The sequence below is a fragment of the Dendropsophus ebraccatus genome, chromosome 3 (genome assembly GCF_027789765.1).
Source record: "Dendropsophus ebraccatus isolate aDenEbr1 chromosome 3, aDenEbr1.pat, whole genome shotgun sequence".
Taxonomy (NCBI): Eukaryota; Metazoa; Chordata; class Amphibia; order Anura; family Hylidae; genus Dendropsophus; species Dendropsophus ebraccatus.
The window spans coordinates 170,236,940-170,258,779 of NC_091456.1; the positions used below are offsets into that span (position 1 = coordinate 170,236,940).

At 42.1% G+C, this 21,840-nt stretch overlaps 1 protein-coding gene across 2 annotated transcripts in view; it reads right to left on the minus strand.

Moving 5' to 3' along the window:
• The window catches only part of RAI14 (retinoic acid induced 14), a 96,177-nt gene that overhangs the window by 11,016 nt on the left and 63,321 nt on the right, over positions 1-21,840 (minus strand). Inside the window, exons 4-11 of one of the 2 annotated variants that reach the window (XM_069963128.1) lie at positions 12,986-13,074; positions 11,993-12,057; positions 9,410-9,467; positions 8,764-8,834; positions 5,201-5,307; positions 3,289-3,467; positions 2,972-3,000; positions 633-719 (exon numbers count right to left, since the gene is read on the minus strand). In XM_069963128.1, coding sequence (XP_069819229.1) covers positions 633-719; positions 2,972-3,000; positions 3,289-3,467; positions 5,201-5,307; positions 8,764-8,834; positions 9,410-9,467; positions 11,993-12,057; positions 12,986-13,074 — 685 coding nt within the window. The remainder of the gene's footprint in view (positions 1-632; positions 720-2,971; positions 3,001-3,288; positions 3,468-5,200; positions 5,308-8,763; positions 8,835-9,409; positions 9,468-11,992; positions 12,058-12,985; positions 13,075-21,840) is intronic. The other variant, XM_069963129.1, reaches the window with a different exon arrangement.

A 21,840-nucleotide genomic window follows, 5' to 3' on the forward strand; every position in this document is an offset into this window, starting at 1 on the left:
ATCACCATTTTTATTCAGGAAGTGAAGCCTTGATGCAGTAGTGCAGGGAAAAAGCACTTTATAAGCATTTACCATAATAAGTGTATATTGCTGAATTGTATAACTTTTAGGCGGCAATACAATACCTAAATACAAATTTTCGTTGGACTTCTCCTTTAAGCAATTTTAAATCCAAAATGGGGCCCTTACATAAGAGTTGTGTGAGTTTTCCCTTAAAGCATAAACTTCCTTTCACATTTAAAGGAGTTGTTTGGATGGAAGTTTTTTATTTTATAAACAGTAAAAGACTTCGCAATACTTACCTCCCCCTGATACCCTGTTTGTGCTATTCTAATGCTCATGGGGTCTCAGCCAATCACCATTTCCTGGTCTCCTCTTGATCAGTAAATGAGATGAGACAATACGCAGCCAGGGATTGGCTATTTCCTCTACACGGTCATGGGACCATGTAGAGGTAGGTGATCAGCTAGCAGAGGCAGGGATCGGGGAAGGTGAGTATTACTTAGGGTTTTTCTTTTTCCAGTATGCCCCTTTTTAAAATAAAATTAACAATTCAGTTAACAAGTCAAATTTACTAAAAAAAAACAAAACACACATAATATAACATGTATCATGTATTTATTTTTTTTTACCTGTACAGGGCTGATAGGAGGAGGCGGAGCTTTGCGTTTTTTGGGGGTTCCACTTCTCTCTGAGCTTAATCTAGTCACTTGATCATGCTGGAAGTTTTATAGGCCAGAAAAATTGAGCTGTTAGTTGGGTTAGTAGAAACCGAGCAAGACTTATCTATATAGGTATACAACTATGCAAAGAGACGACTACTAACCAAGGGGTAAAGAAGCATATCACCAGAAATAGTACAGATACCCTACAAAAGGAAGAGGATGAAGGCTCCTTCCCGGTAACTGCCTCATACATGCATTATTACCCTTACCCTACATGCAGAACTGTATCTACAGGTTCTACTAAACCATCATTGGAAATTCTTCATGAATTTGCCATGGATTAAGCTTAGATTATGTAAAGATCAGCTTGTAATATCAAAAGAATTGAAAGATTGTGATCCGGAAAGATACTATAATAGGGAAGTCTGCAAGCGACAGGCTGAAACTACAACCATGTACAACTATATATAACATGGGACTCCCGCATCACAGGTCTTTGACGCTACGGTGATCACCTGTGATCGCCCTATAGGTTCATAGGTATTGCTTATATATACATGTCTATGGGGGAGATTTATCAAACAAGGTGTAAAGTAAAACTGGCTCAGTTTCCCCTAGCAACCAATCAGATTCCACCTTTCATTTTCCAAAGAGTCTGTGAGGAATGAAAGGTGGAATCTGATTGGTTGCTAGGGGCAACTGAGCCAGTTTCACTTTACACCATGTTTGATAAATCTCCCCCTATATGTTATGTATCATTACAGGCACAATGGTAACTACAATTCCCACTATTAGTATTTCATCAATATGTGATCAATATTGATTTCTGCAGACGTTTAGCTAGTGCCCTTCCAGGACCTTCCACCTCAATTCCCTCCTGCATTGACCACAAGGCCCTTCTCTCTGGACATGTCTTGCTGCACCCAATAGAGAGCAGAGGGAGCGTCCCAATGGGGGAGCATTCACACTGACAGACAAGGACGAGCAAGGAAGAGAACCCAGGGGGACGCTAAAGCAATCCAGTAGACTTGTTATTATGGAAAGGAGACCGGGGAGACCACCACTGGTGGAAAAACACTGGCCTATGGCGAACATGATATCAGACACTGGATTTTGGAGCAATTTTAAAGGAGTTTTCCAGGATTAGAAAAACACAGTTACTTTCTTGAAAAAACAGTGCCACCCTGTCCTCGGGTTGTGTGTGGTATTACAATTCAGCTCCATTTACTTCAATAGAACTGAGCTGTTAAACCACACCCAACCTGAGGACAAGAGTGGCGCTGTTTCTGTTTTTTGTAAACCTGGATGATATCCCATTTAATTTATAGATGGAGGCATACTTTATCTGTTATTTATTGGACTTTAGTGTCCAATGTAGTATTCTCTATTCATAGAATAGTGAATGACAAGCTGATCTCTGGGGGTCTGACCAACGGGACCCCACCAATCCCTAAAACAAAGACGCAATTTCCCTGCAGTAAATAAAGCATACTTGTGTGGCCCACATGGCCTGCCCTCTATTAATTCTCTATTGGGCTGCCAAACGCTTACGAGTTCAGCAATCAGAAGAGCTCAGTGGCTCCACAGAGAAGGAATGAAGTGGTGTCTGCAGAGACTGATTCATTGGGAAGCGACAGCGTCCCTGATCTCGCGATCAGTATGGGGCCCAGTGGTTAGATCCTCAGCAATCATCTTGTTATGCCCTACCCTATGAATAGAGAATTAGAAGAAGAGATAGAATACCCCTTTACATGGATATATATATATATATATAAAAATATATATATATAATATTTATTTTTTAATCAACCACTGTCAGAAAGGTATATAGATTTGTAATTTACTTCTATTTAAAATCTCAAGTCTTTCAAGTACTTATCAGCTGCTGTATGTTTTGCAGCAAGTAGTGTATTCTTTCCACTCTGACAGTTCTCTCTGCTGCCACCTCTGTTCATGTCAGAATCTGTACTGTACTACTCCGGACAGTTCCTGACATGGACAGAGGTGGCAGCAGAGAGCAGTGTGTCTAATTGGAAAGAATACATCACTTCCTGCAGGACATACAGCAGCTGATAAGTACTGGAAGACTTGACATTTTTAAACAGAAGAAAATTACAAATCTATATCACTTTATGAGACCAGTTGATCTAAAAGAAAAAAAATTGTCTGAGTTGACCCTATAAATTACTATTGTAAGAGACCCTCGCTACCACTTTTTGAATAAAATGGGTTAAACCTGCCTATAACTAATAAGGTGTGAGAAAGAGCAAGACAGGAGGTGATAATCTGTCATGTAATACCGGTACCTGTAATGGCTTGGTCGGACTTTTGATTCCTGTATGGGAAAAGAAAAAAGAACATGTAAAACAGATTCTGACCTTGCACAGCTGCCCACCACCACCACCAGGACTCCAATGTGTTATCTATTATTATAAAAACACAGCTACTTTCTTTCAAAAACAGTGCTACCCCTGTCCACAGGTTGTGTGTGGTATTACAGTTCAGCTCCATTCACTTCAATGAAACTGAGTGGTTAAACTACACCCAAACTGAGGACAAAAGTGGTGCTGTTTCTGGAGGAAAGCGGCCATGTTTCTCTAAGCCTTTAATATGCAGGACATACCGTGTTCTTGGCTTGTCTTTGACAGAAGGAGGCTGAGGATGTGTGGATTTCCTGACAATCTGGCATAATGGAGAGCATCGTGGCCCAGTGCGTCACATACTGATAGACCGGCCCCTCGCTGCACCAAGGCGTCCACCATGTTGTAGTGAGCGGCTTCACAAGCTAACATGAGAGGAGTCCTGAACGATATAAGATACAATGGTTACACTGGTATTGTCCTACACTTATCTCATTCACCATGGTGGATTAGTGTGGCAAGTCATGGTCTCCAAATCACCTAGTCATGACTGCAGAGCAGCGCTCCCGGCCACATTGATAATACTCAAGATTCTCTAAACTTCAGATGATTTTTGTGGCTTTTCTACCAAACATGCCTTGAAAGTCTCAATACGACAAAAAGTTCCTATACTACATCACAGAGAGATCTGATCCTCCAGCCGCCATTTGTTTCACTGTCCTGCAGGAAGTGTATGTAGGGGCCTTTAAGGCATTTCCTCTCTGATTGTCTGAGCAGCTAATATTTTGTCACCTTCTCTCGCCCTAAGGACCCTATTACACAAATCGATTATCTGTCCGTGTAATAACATCTGGCGATCAAAGTGTTGGTGGTTCATCAAACACTCGCATATATACAGAGCTTGGAGATAGATAGAAGATAGGAGATAGATAGAAGATAGGAGATAGATAGGAGATAGATAGATAGATAGATAGATAGGAGATAGATAGATAGATAGATAGATAGATAGATAGATAGATAGGAGATAGATAGATAGATAATAGATAGATAGATAGATAGATAGATAGATAGATAGATAGATAGGAGATAGATAGATAGGAGATGGATAGATAGATAGATAGATAGATAATAGATAGATAGATAGATAGATAGATAGATAGATAGATAGGAGATAGATAGATAGATAGATAGATAGATAGATAGATAGATAGATAATAGATAGAAGGATAGATAGATAGGAGATAGATAGATAGATAGGAGATAGATAGATAGGAGATAGATAGATAGATAGATAGATAGATAGGAGATAGATAGATAGGAGATAGATAGATAAATAATAGATAGATAATAGATAGATAATAGATGGATAGATAGATAGGATATAGATAGATAGATAGATAGATAGGATATGATATAGATAGATAGGAGATAGATAGATAAATGGTATGAGATAGATGATAGATAGATAGATAGATAGATAGATAGATAGATAGATAGATAGATAGATAGATAGGAGATAGATAGATAATAGATAGATAGGAGATAGATAGATAGGAGATAGATAGATAGATAGATAGATAGACAGATAGATAGGAGATAGATAGATAGATAGGAGATAGATAGATAGATAGATAGATAGATAGGAGATAGACAGATGATTGGTATGAGATAGACAGATCCCTGACACATTCCTTGTTCTCTTCTAGTCTACGTTCCTTTCCTCCCTTCTATTTATAATTCCGGCTATATCACCAGGATCACGTTTTCATCCTCTCTAGTTCAGACTCAAGGTAAAAAAAAGAAAAAAAAAGAAAACACAAAAATTCAGCATTTCAACATCTAGTAAGATATATGAGAGCTGCAGCCAGTCGTCTATTCATAGGAGCTTTTAATCCATCAAAAACGTCCAGGCTTTCCAGCTCCGACCCCTGGACACAAACCTCCACCCTGGCAGGAATTCCTTCTAGATGAGACAATGTGCGGGAACGCTGGGGGTGACTACCGCTCCTTATCAGTCACATGGTGCAGTGTCAATAGTCAGAGGATGGGCCTGTGCGGGAATACTATGGAGGGGCCCTATTACTCATCCAGCCTGTGGGGATCAGTAAGTGATGGCATCTTTATGGCATCCTTTACCCCCAGTCTTTCTGCTCCACACCAGTAGCCCCCACTTACTTTCCGTTCTTATCGGCCTTATTTGCGTCGGCTGTATGATCTAAGAGGCACTTGCACACCTCCACGTGGCCATGCAGTACGGAGAGGAGCAGAGGCGTGTGACCATCCTGCAACAAAAGAAAAATCTTATACATAATAGGTCCATATAGTGAACAGCTGCACTTTTAGGGAGTGCGCTATTACGGAGCAGCACTCCAGGAATTTTTATTTTTATTTTTTGCTTCTATAATGCAGCATAGGCTATTATTAAAGAGTGATGTAGAGGCTGCTCTGGTGTACGGCTTGTGCTTATAGCGGATGTGGCAGGTATAGGGTTTTCAGCCATGCTGCTTCCTATTTATTGACTAAAGTGATTTCCCATGAACCCTGATGTTGCAGAGAGGGGGCGGAGTCTCATTGCTGCATCTCATTAGCTGATTAGGGTCCATTTACACAGAAAGATTATCTGCCAAAGATTATCTGCCAAAGCCAGGACGGACTATAAACAGAGATCAGGTCATAAAGGAAAGCCTGAGATTTCTCCTCTTTTCAAAGCCATTCCTGGCTTTGGCTTCAAATCTTTGGCAGAAAATCTGTCAGATAATTCCTTTGTGCCGGCAGGGGCGTAACTTTTCATTGCCCCAACTTTTCATTGCCCCCCCCCCTCTTCTTAGCTGACCACTCAACTGTCAAGTTTAGTCATAACTGCTAGCACTGGTCAGGAGTGTTTGCAGTTAAAGTGACATTTGAAGAAGCCAGGAGGCCACTTGGTGCTCTAAATGATGACAGCTCAGGGGTCTCAGCGTATTGCAGGAGCAGGCACTGGACCCTCTGATGTGGTGGGCCCCATAGCAGCTGCTATGGCTGCTACAGTGGTTGTTACACCCATGGCTGCCGGTGCTGGAGTAAACCGAATTGGAACCGATTAGGTGTATAACCACTATATATAATGATCCTATAGAGCTAGCAGCAGCAGAATACAGATGTGGGAGGGAGGGGGGGGAGGCTGATAGGTGATGATGTCATCCTGTAATCCACAGGAAGTAAGCTGACCCAGGACACTCCCCTTTGACACATTAAACACAGATTTTTCTGTGGGTCAGACTGGTCACATGACTCAGCAATGACATAGGCCAATGTATCTGAGCTGGGATGAAACAGATGGCACTGTGGAACTAGTTATGGTAAATATGCATTACGCCAGAGTTCTTCTTTACGTCTATGGGGGAGATTTATCAAACATGGTGTGAACTGAAACTGGCTCAGTTGCCCCTAGCAACCAACCAGATTCCACCTTTTATTCCTCACAGACTCTTTGGAAAATGAAAGGTGGAATCTTTACACCATGTTTGATAAATCTCCCCCATTGTCTCTATAGGGGATTTAGATTTCTATATCATATTTCTATATAGATTTATTACATTTATTTTTGTTGAAACCAATGTGGTCAGAAATAGATTGCTGTATCAGAGCACTTGGTTTGTGCCCACAGCTTTTATAGGATCAAAAAAACGCTTAGTGACTCCTCACATCCTTATAATTTCCAGCAATGCGTCTATTATCCCATATATAATTATTACGGAATACGCTGGACTCCCGATGATAGCGTGCACCACTCACAGGACTCTCATCATCTGCTTCACAACTGGTTTGTGGTTACGTTTATTAGGTATAAATAGGATATAAAACCTATACTATATAATTTTCACTTTCTCCGAGCTTACTGGCCATACAATTATACTGTAATACTAGAGTGACGGAGCAAGAGTTTAAGGGGTTATTATGTACTGTGATAAGTGAGTTATTTTCCAGGTGGTCACTGTTATGTGACAACAGACCGAGGGGCAGATATGGGGGGGGAGGGGTAAATAAGAAAAAAAACACTGGGGAAACTTTTATGCTGTGTTCGCACAGTGCGGTTTTATTCCGATTTTAAAAAATCACAGTGGTTTTGATGGTTATCCAGCGCTACAAAAACATGGCCACTTTCCCCCTACTGTTGTCTCCAGTTTGGGTGGGGATTTGAAACTCAGTTCCATTGAAGTAAATGGAGCTTAATTGTTAACCACACCTGAACTGGAGACAACAGTAGGGGGAAAAGTGGCCATGTTTTTGTAGCACTGGATAATCCCTTTAACAGAACTGCAATATGTGAACATAGCCGTGTCCCACTAGGACCAGCTCTGTTGCAACTCCTAAAGCAGATGGATATTAAAGAGATGGGTCCACTGCACAGCCCCCACTCTGGATGACCCAGTACTTAAAGCGATACTCTGGTGATTTGTTTTCCTTCAAATCATCTAGTACCAGAAAGTTATACAGATTTATAAATTACTTCTATTTAAGTATTCCAGTACTTATCATCTTCTGTACGTCCTGCAGAATGTGATGTATTCTTTCCAGTCTGACACAGTGCTCTCTGCTGCCACCTCTGTCCATGACAGGAACTGTCCAGAGCAAGAGAGGATTTCTATGGGGATTTTCTACTGCTCTGGACAGTTCCTGATATGGACAGAGGTAGCAGCAGAGAGCACTGTGTCAGACTGGAAAGAATACACCACTTCCTGCAGGACATACAGCAGCTGATAAGTACTGGACGGCTTCAGATTTTCAAATAGAAGTAATATACAAATCTATACAACTTTCTGACACCAGTTGTTTTGAAATTAAATAAATAAATAAAAATGTTGCCCTTTAATGATTTGAGTCACCATGTAATACCACATTGTACCTCCAGTGGCCACTGCAGCAGGAATGTGTGGTCACTACAGCCTAGCAATCACAATGTAACCGTTTAAAGGGGTTGTCCAGCGAAAATCTTTTTCTTTCAAATTAACTGATGTCAGAAAGTTATATAGATTTGTAATTTACTTCTATTAAAAAATCTCAAGTCTTCCCATACTTATCAGTAACAGGTTTTCAATGGGGATTCATAGAAAACCGAGACAGAGTCTTGGCCAGAGATCAGCAGAGAGCACTGTGTCAGACTGGAAATAAAACAACTTTTCCTGCATGACATACAGCAGCTGATAAATATGGGAAGACTTGAGATTTTTGAATAGAAGTAAATTACAAATCTATATAACTTTCTGATATGAGATAATTTGAAAGAAAAGGATATTTGCCAGACAACCCCTTTAAGCTTCCAAGTGATTTAAATAAGCACTGTCACTTTAAAAAAGAAACTTGACTATAAGTCATGGACTGTTTTAATTATTAGTTTTTTAATTCCAAGGTTTAGGTAGGAAACAGTAAGTAGAGATTATAGGAATGTAGGCCATGGGATTGCCATCTGATTTCTTTCAAACCTCATTCCTAAATCCAATCTGAAGTAGATAATCTGTCAGCGCTAGTGACCCGCACTATTATTTATTTATTTTTTTTACTCTAGATTTTTATTGTATTTTCAAACAATTTTATATACAGACAGACAAAGGCAAAAGTGGCTCAGTCCATTGACCCCGCACTATTATGTAATGGGATGGAGGGGACACCGCTACAAGTCCCTGACCAAGACTACTTTTTATATAGACATGACAGCAAGCAGAGATCTTATATATATATATTTTCTGTTGGGTTCTTACCAAGTCTTTGACATTGAGAAGACATTTGTGTTCGCACAGGAGCTGCAGCACGGGGACGGAGCCGCTCACAGCTGGAAAACAAGACGAGATTTGTCACTATTGTACACTCTATGTTTTGGTGTTTGATAAAAATCTAAACATTTTTCACAATTTTTTTCTTTTTGCCGAGTGACCACCAAAGGTCTCATAGAAATCTTGCAGGGACCACAGGGGTTAATCTCCTGTTGATCAGTTTCTGTGGGAGGGCTCATTTATGGAAGGGGCTCAACAATCTGTTTCCTGGAGCAGAGGGGGGAGGCTCCTGCTGCAGCCAGACACATAATAGTGAAGAAGAGGAGAAGAGTATGGCTGACCTGATGGGACACTTAGGGAATATTTTTTTTATATTACTGGGAGACAAAATTGGATGAAAGGAAAATAGTTGGGATACTTTTTATGCTTCTACTGAATGGTCCTTTAAATGTTAAAAATCTGTACAACATGAGGGGGATATTTAAAGGGATTTTTTGTAGGATGTGATAGGAGACATCACTATATACTGAGAGCACATCCTGTTGTGCGGTGCCAGAGGCCAAATAATGTATCTGTATCCAAACCCATTGCAGCATTGAGCTTCATAAGGACTGTGACCAGTAGGGTAACTCACCTGTATAATGCACGCAGGTTCTCCCGAGATTGTCTGTCAGTTCAGTCGGACATTTAGCCTACAAAAAAAAAAAAAATTACTGCAACAAATACAGAAAAGAGAGAAATGTGCAAAATTTAAGGGGATATACATGATTTCTCATAAAACAGCACCACCCCTGTCCTCAGGGAAAATGCACTATAGGTGCGTTTCCCATAATAAGTGTCTATGAGTAATTTTCATAACTTTTATTGGGCAAATACATATCTTAAAATTATTTTGCCCAGACTTCCCTTTAAGTGAGAATTTCCCCACAGTGGAGTAAAACTAGTGCTACCTATAATGTGACATATTTTCTTCACATTGAGCCATACTCTACCCCATAAACCTAAGTACCTCTGCATGGGATCCATGTATATAGTCCATCCAGGAGTCTAAAAACGGCAATGGAGCCATTAGCCGCTGTCACTTTTGCAACAGTAAAACTAACAAAGAGATTGAAGGGGGATTCCACATAACTTGTGATATGTTGCTGCCCATGGTCAGGCTAACAATTCCTTCCATATTATCTATTCAGTCTCCTTCCCCCAGTTCTGAGCTGCTGCTTTCTACTGAAAACACAAAAATCTGTGTGTGAGCTTTTCTGTATCCCCCTCCTCCCCCTCCCTTATCTTCCTCAGCTGATGTAAACAAGTCCCTGGCAGGCTTTATCTGCAACATTGTAGCTTCTTTATGATGCTTGAGGGGGGGGGGGGTAATCTAAAGTCAAGTTGCTGATGAACTCACTGTAATTAATCCTCCTAACATTACATAGAAGCTACAATGCTGCAGATACAGCCTGCCAGGGACTTGTTTACATCAGCTGTCTCAGAAGGGAGGAGGGGAAGACGAAGAGAAAGGCTCACACACAGATTTTTGTGTCTTCAGTAGAAAGCAGCAGCTCAGAACTAAGGGAAGGAGACTGAATAGATAATAAGAAGTATGGAACGAATTGTTAGTCTCACCATGGATAGTAACATATCAAAAGTTATGTTGAGTGAAATACCCTCTTAAAGGGGTTATCCAGTATTAGAAAAACATGGTTGCCTTCTTTTTGAAATAGTGCCACTTAGTTTGTGAGCGGTACTGCCCCTCAATCCTATTAAAGTCAATAGCGCAGAGCTGTAATAGCGCATACAACCTGGGGTGGTGCTGTTTTTGGAAGAAAGCAGCCATGTTTTTAAGATTTCTTGTCGGGTGGATGGGTTTGTTATGAAGCATATCCATAGAGGCTATGGGGGCTCTTGTGCCGACAGTGAACATTGTGAGTCCCCGTCACATCGTCGTACCCTGCAGGCGGCAAACACGTCTGGAATTCGTACACTAAGGGTCAGGCTTAGTGTGCTGGCGAGAGGCAGCAAAACCCCCTCTATTCTCAGGTTCACCTACGTCAGGAGCCCGGACAAAGGAACAGCTGCTGGAGACAGAGCCTCATCCCAGGGCTCAGTGTCATATGGGAAAGATTAGGGGTCATTTTTCTGCCAGAGCAGGTTTAATGAATGGAGGGAAATGTCCTGTAAATGCCGCCATTGTATTAGTTTATTAATCAGCCGCAATCCTGTTTATCTGGAATTTGGGCTTCCTCGTGTTGTTCTCGCCCATTAAAGCCACACTAAATAAAGTTTATTCACTACATCATGAACAAACTGGTGTAAATTAGAATTGCCCCTAGCAACCAATCAGATTCCACTTTTCATTCCTCACAGACTCTTTGAAAAATGAAAGGTGACATCTGATTGGTTGCCGGGGGCAACTGAGACAATTCTACTTTACACCGGTTTGATAAATTTGTGCAAAATGTGCATGTGTACAAAAGGTCAAAGCAAAAATCTTCAAAATCTATTCCGATCCCCTCCAGCAAGCAGAGATCTTAAATGGACAATTTAGGTAGGAATAGGGAACCTTTGGCTCTCCAGTTGCAATTCCCATCATGCCTGGACAGCCAAAGATTTTCAAACCAGGCATGATGGGAATTGTAGTTTTTGAGCAGCTGGAGGGTCGCAGGCTGGACACCTGTGTCATAGGGACATGTCAAAAGCTTTCATTGGTTCACACTAGGTTTTTGCAATCCGTTTTTTCCCCCGCTTTTTGCAAAAAAAAACAAATAAAAAACTAATGGAAAAAACGGATGCATGTGTGTGCATCCGTTTTTGATCCATTTTTCCATTGAATTCAATTATAAAAAAAAGGATCGAAACGGATCCGTTTTTTCTAACGGACACAAAAATTAGGTTGACTACGTTTTTGTGTATGTTAAAAAAACTGATCCGTTTTTTTTAAAATGGAATCCAATGGAAAAACGGATCAAAACGAATGCACACACATGCATCAGTTTTTTGCAAACAACGGATGAAAAAAAAAAACAGATTGCAAAAACGTGGTGTGAACCCAGCCGTGGATAGAGCCAGGAGAAGTGCGTGTCTGTGTGCTCGCTGCGGTAGATGGGCTTCAAGCGTATGGTGATCTCAGCAGCAATATCTGTCAAAAATGTTTAAAGTGACAGGAACAATATCCCCAAACATTAGATATAGCATATATATAGTATATAATAAGGTGGGCACTTACCTGGAGAAGTCTCTTGACACACTCTATGTGGTTGTATTTCACAGCCAGGTGTAAGCCACTGTGACCTACAAGACATGTACAAAGGACTATAGTGAGAAATAATATCACAGAAGTGTCCAGAAGCTATATAGGAAGCTTCTATCTGTTGTAAAACTACTACTCCCATCATGACTAGCCAAAGCTTGATGGAAATTGTACTTGTGCAATAGCTAAAGGGCTGCAGCATGTTCTTCATGGATATAAGGGTACATAGGTTACATCCAGGCCTTGGTGCTTATGGTGGCCCAAAACCAATCTGTCACATAAGAAGACACCAGAAATTCCAGGTCCAAGTTCATACTGTCTAGAGTACAGAGACCAATGAGACACAGCGCTCTATGCTGCCACTTCTGTCCATGTCAGGAACTGTCCAGAGCAGTAACAAATCCCCATAGAAAACCTCTCCTGCTCTGGACAGTTCCTGACATGGACAGAGGTGGCAGCAGAGAGCACTGTGTCAGACTGGAAAGAATAAACCACTTCCGATAGGACATACAACAGCTGATAAGTACTGGAAGACTCAAGGTTTTAAATAGAATTACAATATGTATAACATATTATTTATAACCATGACCATGGTAGGTTAGGCTCTGTTCACACTGGCGTCATGGCTTCTATTTATAACACTTAGGGATCTGTTGCTGGACTCCACTGACAGCCATCATGGTTCTGTTGTTTTAATATTGACTCTACCATTGCATGCTGCTCTATACTAGCTGTGAGGCTTATAATGCAAGTGTAAACGGAGCCTTAATAAGAAGTAATGGACAGATGGAAAGGAGTATGACTACAGGAATAACTTGTAGTCTGTTACCATAGAGACTCATAGATTTGCGTTGTGGCTGTATACACATAACAGCTGTTTTTCTTTTTTTTTTTTTTAATCGAGACCATTGGCAAAATTGCTCTATTTTTCATTCGAGATCCATAGGAGCGGACTGTGGTTTACTATACCTGACATATCCTGTGCTGCAACGTCCACTCCATGCCCCAACATGACCTTCAGACAGTCCGCATTGCCCCTCATTGCAGCCAGGTGAAACCTGAAAAACCAAACCACATTTATTTTACTAGGATGTATAATATCTGCAATCCATTATTATACAGCTCTGATGACAGACTAGCTATATAGAATGTGTAAGCCTGGAGAGCAGGCTGTAGAGCTCACAGAGCATTGTCTAGACTGGATACAATTGTATCACTTCTTAGCTGAGAGCAGGACTAGCTATGTACAATGTATCAGTCTGGAGTCCAGGCTGTAGAGCTCACAGAGCATTGTCTAGACTGGATACAATTGTATCACTTCTCAGCTGGGAGCAGGACTAGCTATGTACAATGTATCAGTCTGGAGTCCAGGCTGTAGAGCTCACAGAGCATTGTCTAGACTGGATACAATTGTATCATTTCTCAGCTGAGAGCAGGACTAGCTATGTACAATGTATCAGTCTGGAGTCCAGGCTGTAGAGCTCACAGAGCATTGTCTAGACTGGATACAGTTGTATCACTTCTCAGCTGAGAGCAGGACTAGCTATGTACAATGTATCAGTCTGGAGTCCAGGCTGTAGAGCTCACAGAGCATTGTCTAGACTGAAACCTGATGCCATAAGGTCTCTTAAAAAGCACAAAGATGGATTTGGGTTTTCACTATACTTGATGATACTAAACCCTATAGAAGAAAGAGATCAGCACGGACTCCTATACTCACCTATAGGTGGCGCTAGAGAGACACTTCTCTGCTATCTGGGGGAGAACTTATTTGCATATTTTTCTCAGGGACCACTACCTGTAGGACTCTATACAACAGTTGAATCTCCTTTAAGGAAACTGGACCAAACCTAAGGACTACCCAACGAGAGCCGACATCTTTCACCCCCGCGGTTAACGTTGTGTCCAAAGAAATCTGTGCACTGTCCAGAATATCTGTAACAGGAGACTCGTAGACAATGAGCAGACGGTTCGCAGTGTGGTTCCAGTCACTTGAGCAGACTTCCATTGCCTCTTGAGACGGAAGAATTTGTGGTTTGTTTTGCGGTTTCGAGAGGCTTATCGAGCGCTGTACGAGACCTCTGGGAAGACCTCAGAAGATGAGGATCGGGTTTCAAAGGATAAAGTGAATTTACAGGATGTATACATTAGCGACTCATATAGTAAAGGACTCGAAAGCTGTACAATCAAAGGCACCAGATACATCGATAGGGTCCTTAACATCCCTTCAGTAGTGTTGGGTGGAGTTGCCAGACTGTTCGGGTTCAGCAACGTTCTCTAACACCGAACAATTGGCATTTGACTCCCAGCGTCTGGAGAAGTTAGATGCCGCCCTAGGGCGCCATCTAACTTCTCCAGACACTGGGAGTCAAATGCCGAGCGTTCGGGTTAGCAGAACGTTGCTGAACCCAACAGTTCGGTAGCTCCACTGAATACAAGTCTTTAGTCTTACTGGAAACAATGGGAACTGAAGGATTTTTGTTCCATGTATTTTTCATCTATTGGTCACATTTCTCCTATATATGAGGACATGGACCATAGATTTCATCTACATAGTAATGGGCTCCATGTTCTTGGCTACAGATACAAGATAATCCTTCTTACTTGGATATAAAGCAAACACTTCGGCGAAAAGTTCTCAGGAATAAAAGACTCTGTGACAAAGGGTTGGACATGTCGAAATCCAACAAAGTGGACTCTTCATTCTCCCAATATCTTCTGCCGTGGAGTAGTTGGGAAATCCTCATTAGATTGTATTCCGATTGGTTACCTGATTCCAGCAGGAAGAACACCACAAGACTATGAGATCACTATGGGAATTAGGACGAGTACATTTTCTTTCTTTAGTTGCACGCCAATGGCCGAAAATGGGAGAGTCACATCAAGAGTCAACGTCATTGGATCTCTATGTGGTAAAGGCTAACTCAATCTCCACGAATGGATTTGTCACGGATCTTTTTCCTAGCCCCGACCTTCCTGTAGCTCCAGTTTTAGACGTCTTCAAAATCTAAGAAGTTGGCATTCTCTCATGCAATAAAAGTAGTCACTCGTGTCCCTCAACCTCTCGTAGATATCATGATTAGTGTTGGGCAGACCAGTCAAACTTTTTGGGTTCAGCAACGTTCTCCGAACTTGGGTGCTCAACATATGATTTACCACGGCTGCAGATGTTGGACGCAACCTTAAAGGGGTACTCCAGCGGGGGGGGGGGGGGGGGGGTATATTTTGGGATCTGGCCGGGGAGGAGTTGGCTGAGAAAAAAGACATCCACTCACCTCCCCGGATCCAGCGGCGGGTCCTGTATCGCGGCGCTCCGGTTTCCGGCCGCTTCCTGGTGTCTGACGCGGTCTTGAGACGTGACGTCTCAACTCCTCTCAGCCAGTCAGTGACAGAGGCGGGATCTGAGCGGACCTGAAACGCATCCCGCCTCTGTCACTTACTGGCTGAGCGGACTTGAGACGTCACGTCTCGAGCCCGCGTCAGACACGAGGAAGCGGCTGGGAACCGGGAACCGGAGCACCGCAATAAGGGACCCGCCGCTGGATTCGGGGAGGTGAGTGGACTTCTTTTCTCTCAGCCACCTCCTCCCCGGCCAGATCCCAAAATAGCCCCCCCGCTGGAGTACCCCTTTAAAGGGAACCAATCACCGGAAAAACGCATATAGAGCTTTTGAAATGTGCTGTTAGAGCACACAGCACACTTGCCACACATATTTCCATAGCCTCCGTGCCTTCCCCGTGTAAGCCGCAAAGTAACTTTATAAAACTGGCGCCCTGTATGCTAATTACCTAAGGTAGTCACCTGGGCGGTGTTCGGCTAGCAGGTAGTCACGGTCCCCTGGGCGTTCTACCGCTGTAATCACGCCCCTCTGGGCGTGATTCAAATGGCCGAGTAGCTGTGACATTCTGATGCCAGACGCCGCCGCACATGCGCAGTGCAGCCGCTTCCATTCCGGCGGTACTGTGCCTGTGCAGAATAGCCTCGAATAGCCTGTTAGCCGGAGTTCGAGGCTATTCTGCACAGGCGCAGTCCAACCGGAATGGAAGCGGCTGCACTGCGCATGTGCGGCGGCGTCCGGCATCAGTACGTAAGCGCGCCGACGTTGGGCACGGCACGCTCCCGAGTGACGCCACAGCCACTCTGCCATTTGAATCACGCCCAGAGGGGCGTGATTACAGCGGAAGAACGCCCAGGGGACCGTGACTACCTGCTAGCCGAACACCGCCCAGGTGACTACCTCAGGTAATTAGCATACAAGGCGCCAGTTTTATAAAGTTACTTTGCGGCTTACACGGGGAAGGCACGGAGGCTATGGAAACACGTGTGGCAAGTGTGCTGTGTGCTCTAACAGCACATTTCAAAAGCTCTATATGCTTTTTTCCAGTGATTGGTTCCCTTTAAGGGAGTTCTGGAAAACATGGATACAGCCATAGGCTCTAGGCTGTATTCACGGCAGCCCTAGGGCCGCATCCAACTTCTGCAGATACTGGTAACGAAATGCTGAGCACTGAGGTTCGGAGAACGTTGCCGAACCTGAACAGTTTGACAGGCCCACTCAATACGATGACATTCATATGATGACATTCTATCTCTTTGGACCCAACAACCCAACCTTTTTTGAGGGCCTTTCCTTGCTACAGCTGACCTCTAATTCTTCACAGCCAGACATCAACAGAACCCAAAAAGTTGGATAGTGGTGATCTCCAAGACATAAGCAATAGCTACACTAGCTCTTAAATTTCTTAAGTCCTGCCTATTACACAGGACAATTATCGTGTGAAAAATCGTTATATTGTTCGAATTTAAGTGATTATCTTTCCATGTGTATGCAGGTAACGATTAAACGACTAATAAAAATTTGTTCATATGTTGTTGATCGCATCTTTTGAGCTGACCGTAAGATCATTGTTAATCGTTAACAAATCTTTCGGTTTATGTACACATCGTTCATTTGTAATTTTGATAATTCGTTTACTAAAGTATATGAACAATCGTAATTTCAATCGTAATTGCAATCATGACTAACAGCTATCAATCTGTGCATTATTGTGAATGATTTTAGATTGTTCGGAAAATTGCTAGTTTGCGATCGTTTATCGGAGAAAAATTGCTTTGTCTAGGCCCCTTACCCTTTAGATAGAGGATAAGTTAAAGGCTCCTTGCACACAACCATATTATGCTCTCTCCATACTATATAAGATCCATTCTATTCTATGGGCCAAGTCATGTGACAAGGTACTGGTGGAAGACTAAAAGATACACCTATGCGGATCGTGGTCTAAAAGCACACCCAGGTCAAAAGAGGTTGTTCAGGAAAAGATAGTGCCACACCTATCTACACGTTGTGTAGGGTATTGCAGTTGAGCCCTATTAACTTCAATGGTGCTGTGCAGCAATATCAGACACGACCTGTAGACAGATCTGGCGCCATTTTTTAGCCTGTGATACTCCTTTAGCTGGATTTCAATCTAACAGCTCTGGAGGGGACGTGGCGGGGTTGCGGGAGGTAAGATGTTGGGGCGCCGTGAGCTGTAAATCACCACTTAGCTGGACGCGCCTTCCTGGACATGTAATAGTCGTAATGTTTTTCTTTCCCGATGTTAAGGACGGATGGAATTTCGAACATTCGTTATTGATTAAGGCACCGGGGTATTTTTTTTTTACCAACGTAGATTTCCAGCTGGGAGCCGACCTCTGACATCGCACTGTAATTGTGTGAAATCCAACATTCCTGGATCTGCTTTATTTTTTTTTACCAGTTATGGTGATTTTACACAATCCTGACAAGAAAACAGAGGCTAATTGTCCCGGCCTGCGCTTTATCAGGAAATATACTCCGACCGTGATATATGAGGCTGTGTATCACACCAGATGCCTTACAGTCCGCAGAATGGAGTTACACAGCATGTTCCTAGATAATACACAACCTCATCTTTCACCATGTATGTATTCTACTCCAACTCCCTTACTGACTGAGGCACTATACATTGTGCGGTAACACTCAGCCCTATACCTCTGCTCCATGTACAATCATAGGATGCTTAAATCCACAAAATAAGGTGAAATGTATGACATGGCATATACCGTCTCTTGGACATGTAAGCCTTCATATTCCTTTTATTAGATTCAGCCACTTGCATACTGTGATCACATAACAGCCCCAAACGGTGACAATAGGGACCTATAATACTGCCATACAGGGAACATACAATAGTGCCAAATAAGGGACATATAATAGTGCTATTAAGAGAACATTTAATAGTGTCATATGATTTATTAGTGCCATATAATGCTTAAAGGGATATTTAAAAAAAAAATCAACTGGTATCGGAAAATTACATACATTTGTAATTTACTTCTATTTAAAAATCTCAAGTCATCCAGTACTTATCAGCTGCTGTATATCCTGCAGGAAGTGGTATACTTTTTCCAGTCTGGCACAGTGCTCTCTGCTGCCACCTCTGTCCATGTGAGGAACTGTCCAGAGCAGAAAAGGGTTTTCTATGGGGATTTGCTATTGCTCTGGACAGTTCCTGACATGGACAGAGATGAAAGTAAAGAGCACTGTGTCAGACTTAAAAGTTCCTGCAGGACATACAGCAGCTGATAAGTACTGGAAGAATGGAGATTTTTAAATAGAAGTGCATTACAAATCTATGTAACTATCGGATACGAGTTGATTTGAAAGAAAAAATAATAATATGAGTACCCCTTTAACTAGTAGAACAGACAGAGCTATGAGATATGTTATGTTAGCGAAGTAAGGGGAGGAATAGTGGAGATCACTGCCAGGATTCTCTTTTAATACCACCATAGCATTTATAGTACACAGGCACTCGATAAAATTATCTCTTTGGCGCCCTGTAAGCCCCGTCATATTAGGCTGGGTTCACACTGCGTTTTTTTCATCCGTTTAAAAAAAAAAAAAAAAACACAGATGAAAAACGGATTGCAAAAATGGATGCATTTGTGTGCATCCGTTTTGATCCGTTTTTCCATTGACTTCCATTATAAAAAAAATGGATCCGTTAAACGTATGCTAAAAACGCAGTGTGAACCCAGCCTTATAGGAGCTCTGCATGTATTCACCTTACCTATTACTGCTACTACATTTGTGAAGCGCATGCCAGGAATTCCACGTCTTCTACATTGTAAATTGGGCTGACAGAAAAACATTAACAAAGGTGGCGGTGTAATAGTAAATCTCCACCAAGTACAAAACACGGACAGGTCGGAATTATTACCCATAGATCACTATGGAGCGTGAGGGCAGCCATGCCTGGGACTCTGGTGGACCGCCATCAATACAACTCGCCTAGATCTAGAAGCTCATGTAAAGGTGGTGATATACATGCGGAGTCAATAGAACAAGAACATGGTGGGTTCTTCTAGACTGCTTCGTAATTTCTATATCAGTGGTAGGGAACCTTGGCTCTCCAGCTGTTGCAAAACTACAACTCCCATCATGTCCGGACAGCCAAAGCTTTAGCTTTGGCTGTCCAGGCATGATGGGAGTTGTAGTTTTGCAATAGCTGGAGAGCCAAGGTTCCCTAACCCTATTCTATAACTTTCCCTATACCAGAGCAGATATCTGTACATATTATAACTGTATGTATAGTAATATCCTCCGGTCACTACCAGCAATCAGAGGTATAATATATGTATATAATATATGTGTACAGCATGTAGTGTAGTACACTAGACCGCCATAAACCTGTCTATATGTTGCAATCAGTACCAGATTTCAGCGTAACACTTTGTGGTCAATATACAGAATGTCGACATTTAACGGCGATGCCCAATTTACCGCAAACCATTGGATTTACAACATGTAATAGCGCGGTCCATATGTTTAATGGTTACTTTACCTTCTTCCATATGTCTCATACCGATATTCACTGGAATACAAAGTCATTGAGCCCCTGGGAGTCTCCTGCATGGTCTACAGCTTTTACAGGGGGTACTCCGGTGAAAAGTTTTTTCTTTCAATCAACTGGTGTCAGAAAGTTATATAGATTTGTCATTTACTTCTATTTAAAAATCTCCAATCTTCTAGAACTTATCAGCTGCTGTATGTCCTGCAGGAATTGGAGTATTCTTTCCAGTCTTACACAGTGCTCTCTGCTGCCACCTCTGTCCATGTCAGGAACTGTCCAGAGCAGCAGAGGTTTTCTATAGGGATTTGCTACTACTCTGGACAGTTCCTGACATGGACAGAGGTGGCAGCAGAGAGCACTGTGTCAGAATGGAAATAATACACCACTTCCTGCAGGACATACAACAGCTGATGAGTACTGAAAGACAGGAGATTTTTAAATAGAAGTAATTTACAAATCTATATAACTTTCTGACGCCAGTTGATTTGAAAGATTTTTTTTTTTCAACAGAGTGCCCCTTTAAAGGGAATGTGTCATCAGAAAATGACTTATTGTTTAAATAATGTTTTTATGTTAAATATATTTTTTAAGAATTTTTAGTGACTTTTTTTTTTTATTTTCCATTTTTCTCTCAATGTGATAAAATAATCCTGAAATCTTACAATTTTCATTCTCACCACTGGGGCTAAAACTAAGCTGAGACTTCCTGCTGTATCTGTGGTGATCAGAGACAGCTGCTGTAAAGTGATCTGTACAGCATTGCACCTCCTTGTAGAATGACCTCTTCAAAGGTCACAGAGCAGTAATATTTTACATTTATCTCAAGGGGACAGACTCTTTCTACTGTTGTCTATGTCCATGAGTCTTGCTGTAAAGAATAACACTAAATGCTGTTAAGAACAAGATGGCAGCCTTCATAACAATGTACAAAAAGTGAAATAAAAAAAAAAGTTACAGTTAGAAAATAGAACACATTCCCTTTAAGCATTCACTGTAGTACAGGCAGGACTTCCCTTCCCTTACTTCTCTGGACAGTCACAGCACAGCACCTACTCCTCTCTGCTATGTAATGACATAATGCTCTGTCCTAGGGGGATGATTTACACATATCGCTACTGCAGATGTGTGTGGGAGGAAGGGATTATCAATGCTCTGGGTTTCCAAGATGAGAAGAAGTAGAAGAAGCTAGAAAGGAATTAAAGGGATATTCCCATCTCAAAGATGAAGCCGAAAAAAATCTGTTACGTAGCTTTAGGACTTAAGACAGAGTGGCAGCACCCACGGTAGCCGAAAACAGACTCAAGTGGGTTGGGAGGCCATATATTTTTAATGGAATTTCCCCTTTAAGCACGTCACGTGCTGGTGATGAGGACAAGCCTTCAGACTAAAGGAAGGAGAGAAGGAGGATATAACTTTCAGGAGGCATCACTGTGTACATACACAAAGGTCAGCATTATGGGACATCAGAGATGAAAGTGAATTTAATGAAGAGGCAGACAGATTGCAGGTACACAGCCCAGCACTAGCTAAGCTCCGCCCCCACTTCCTGTGTTCTGTCTTGCATGCATTCCCTAATAACAAAAGGATCTGACATGCTGACATTCATCCCAACATGTGAAGGGAAAGAAACAGCACTACTGTGGGTGTGGGTTTTGCGCTCAGTTCCATTAAAGTGAATGCAGCCACATTGTAATACCATTCACAACCCGAGGACAGGGGACAGGCTGTTTCTGCATGAAAGTTGTTGTACTTTTCTAATCCTGGATAACCCCTTTAAGATACCAGACCAAATTCCTGTCCTAACTCTCCTCACTAGGCTCCATTCTTCAATTCATATGCAATGTCTTTGGGAGCTGAGTGTCTAGACCGTCCATCTCTAGCAACCAGATTGTCTCTATTCCCGATCATCACAAACACTTGTAATTACTCGCATGGAGCCGACCTCTG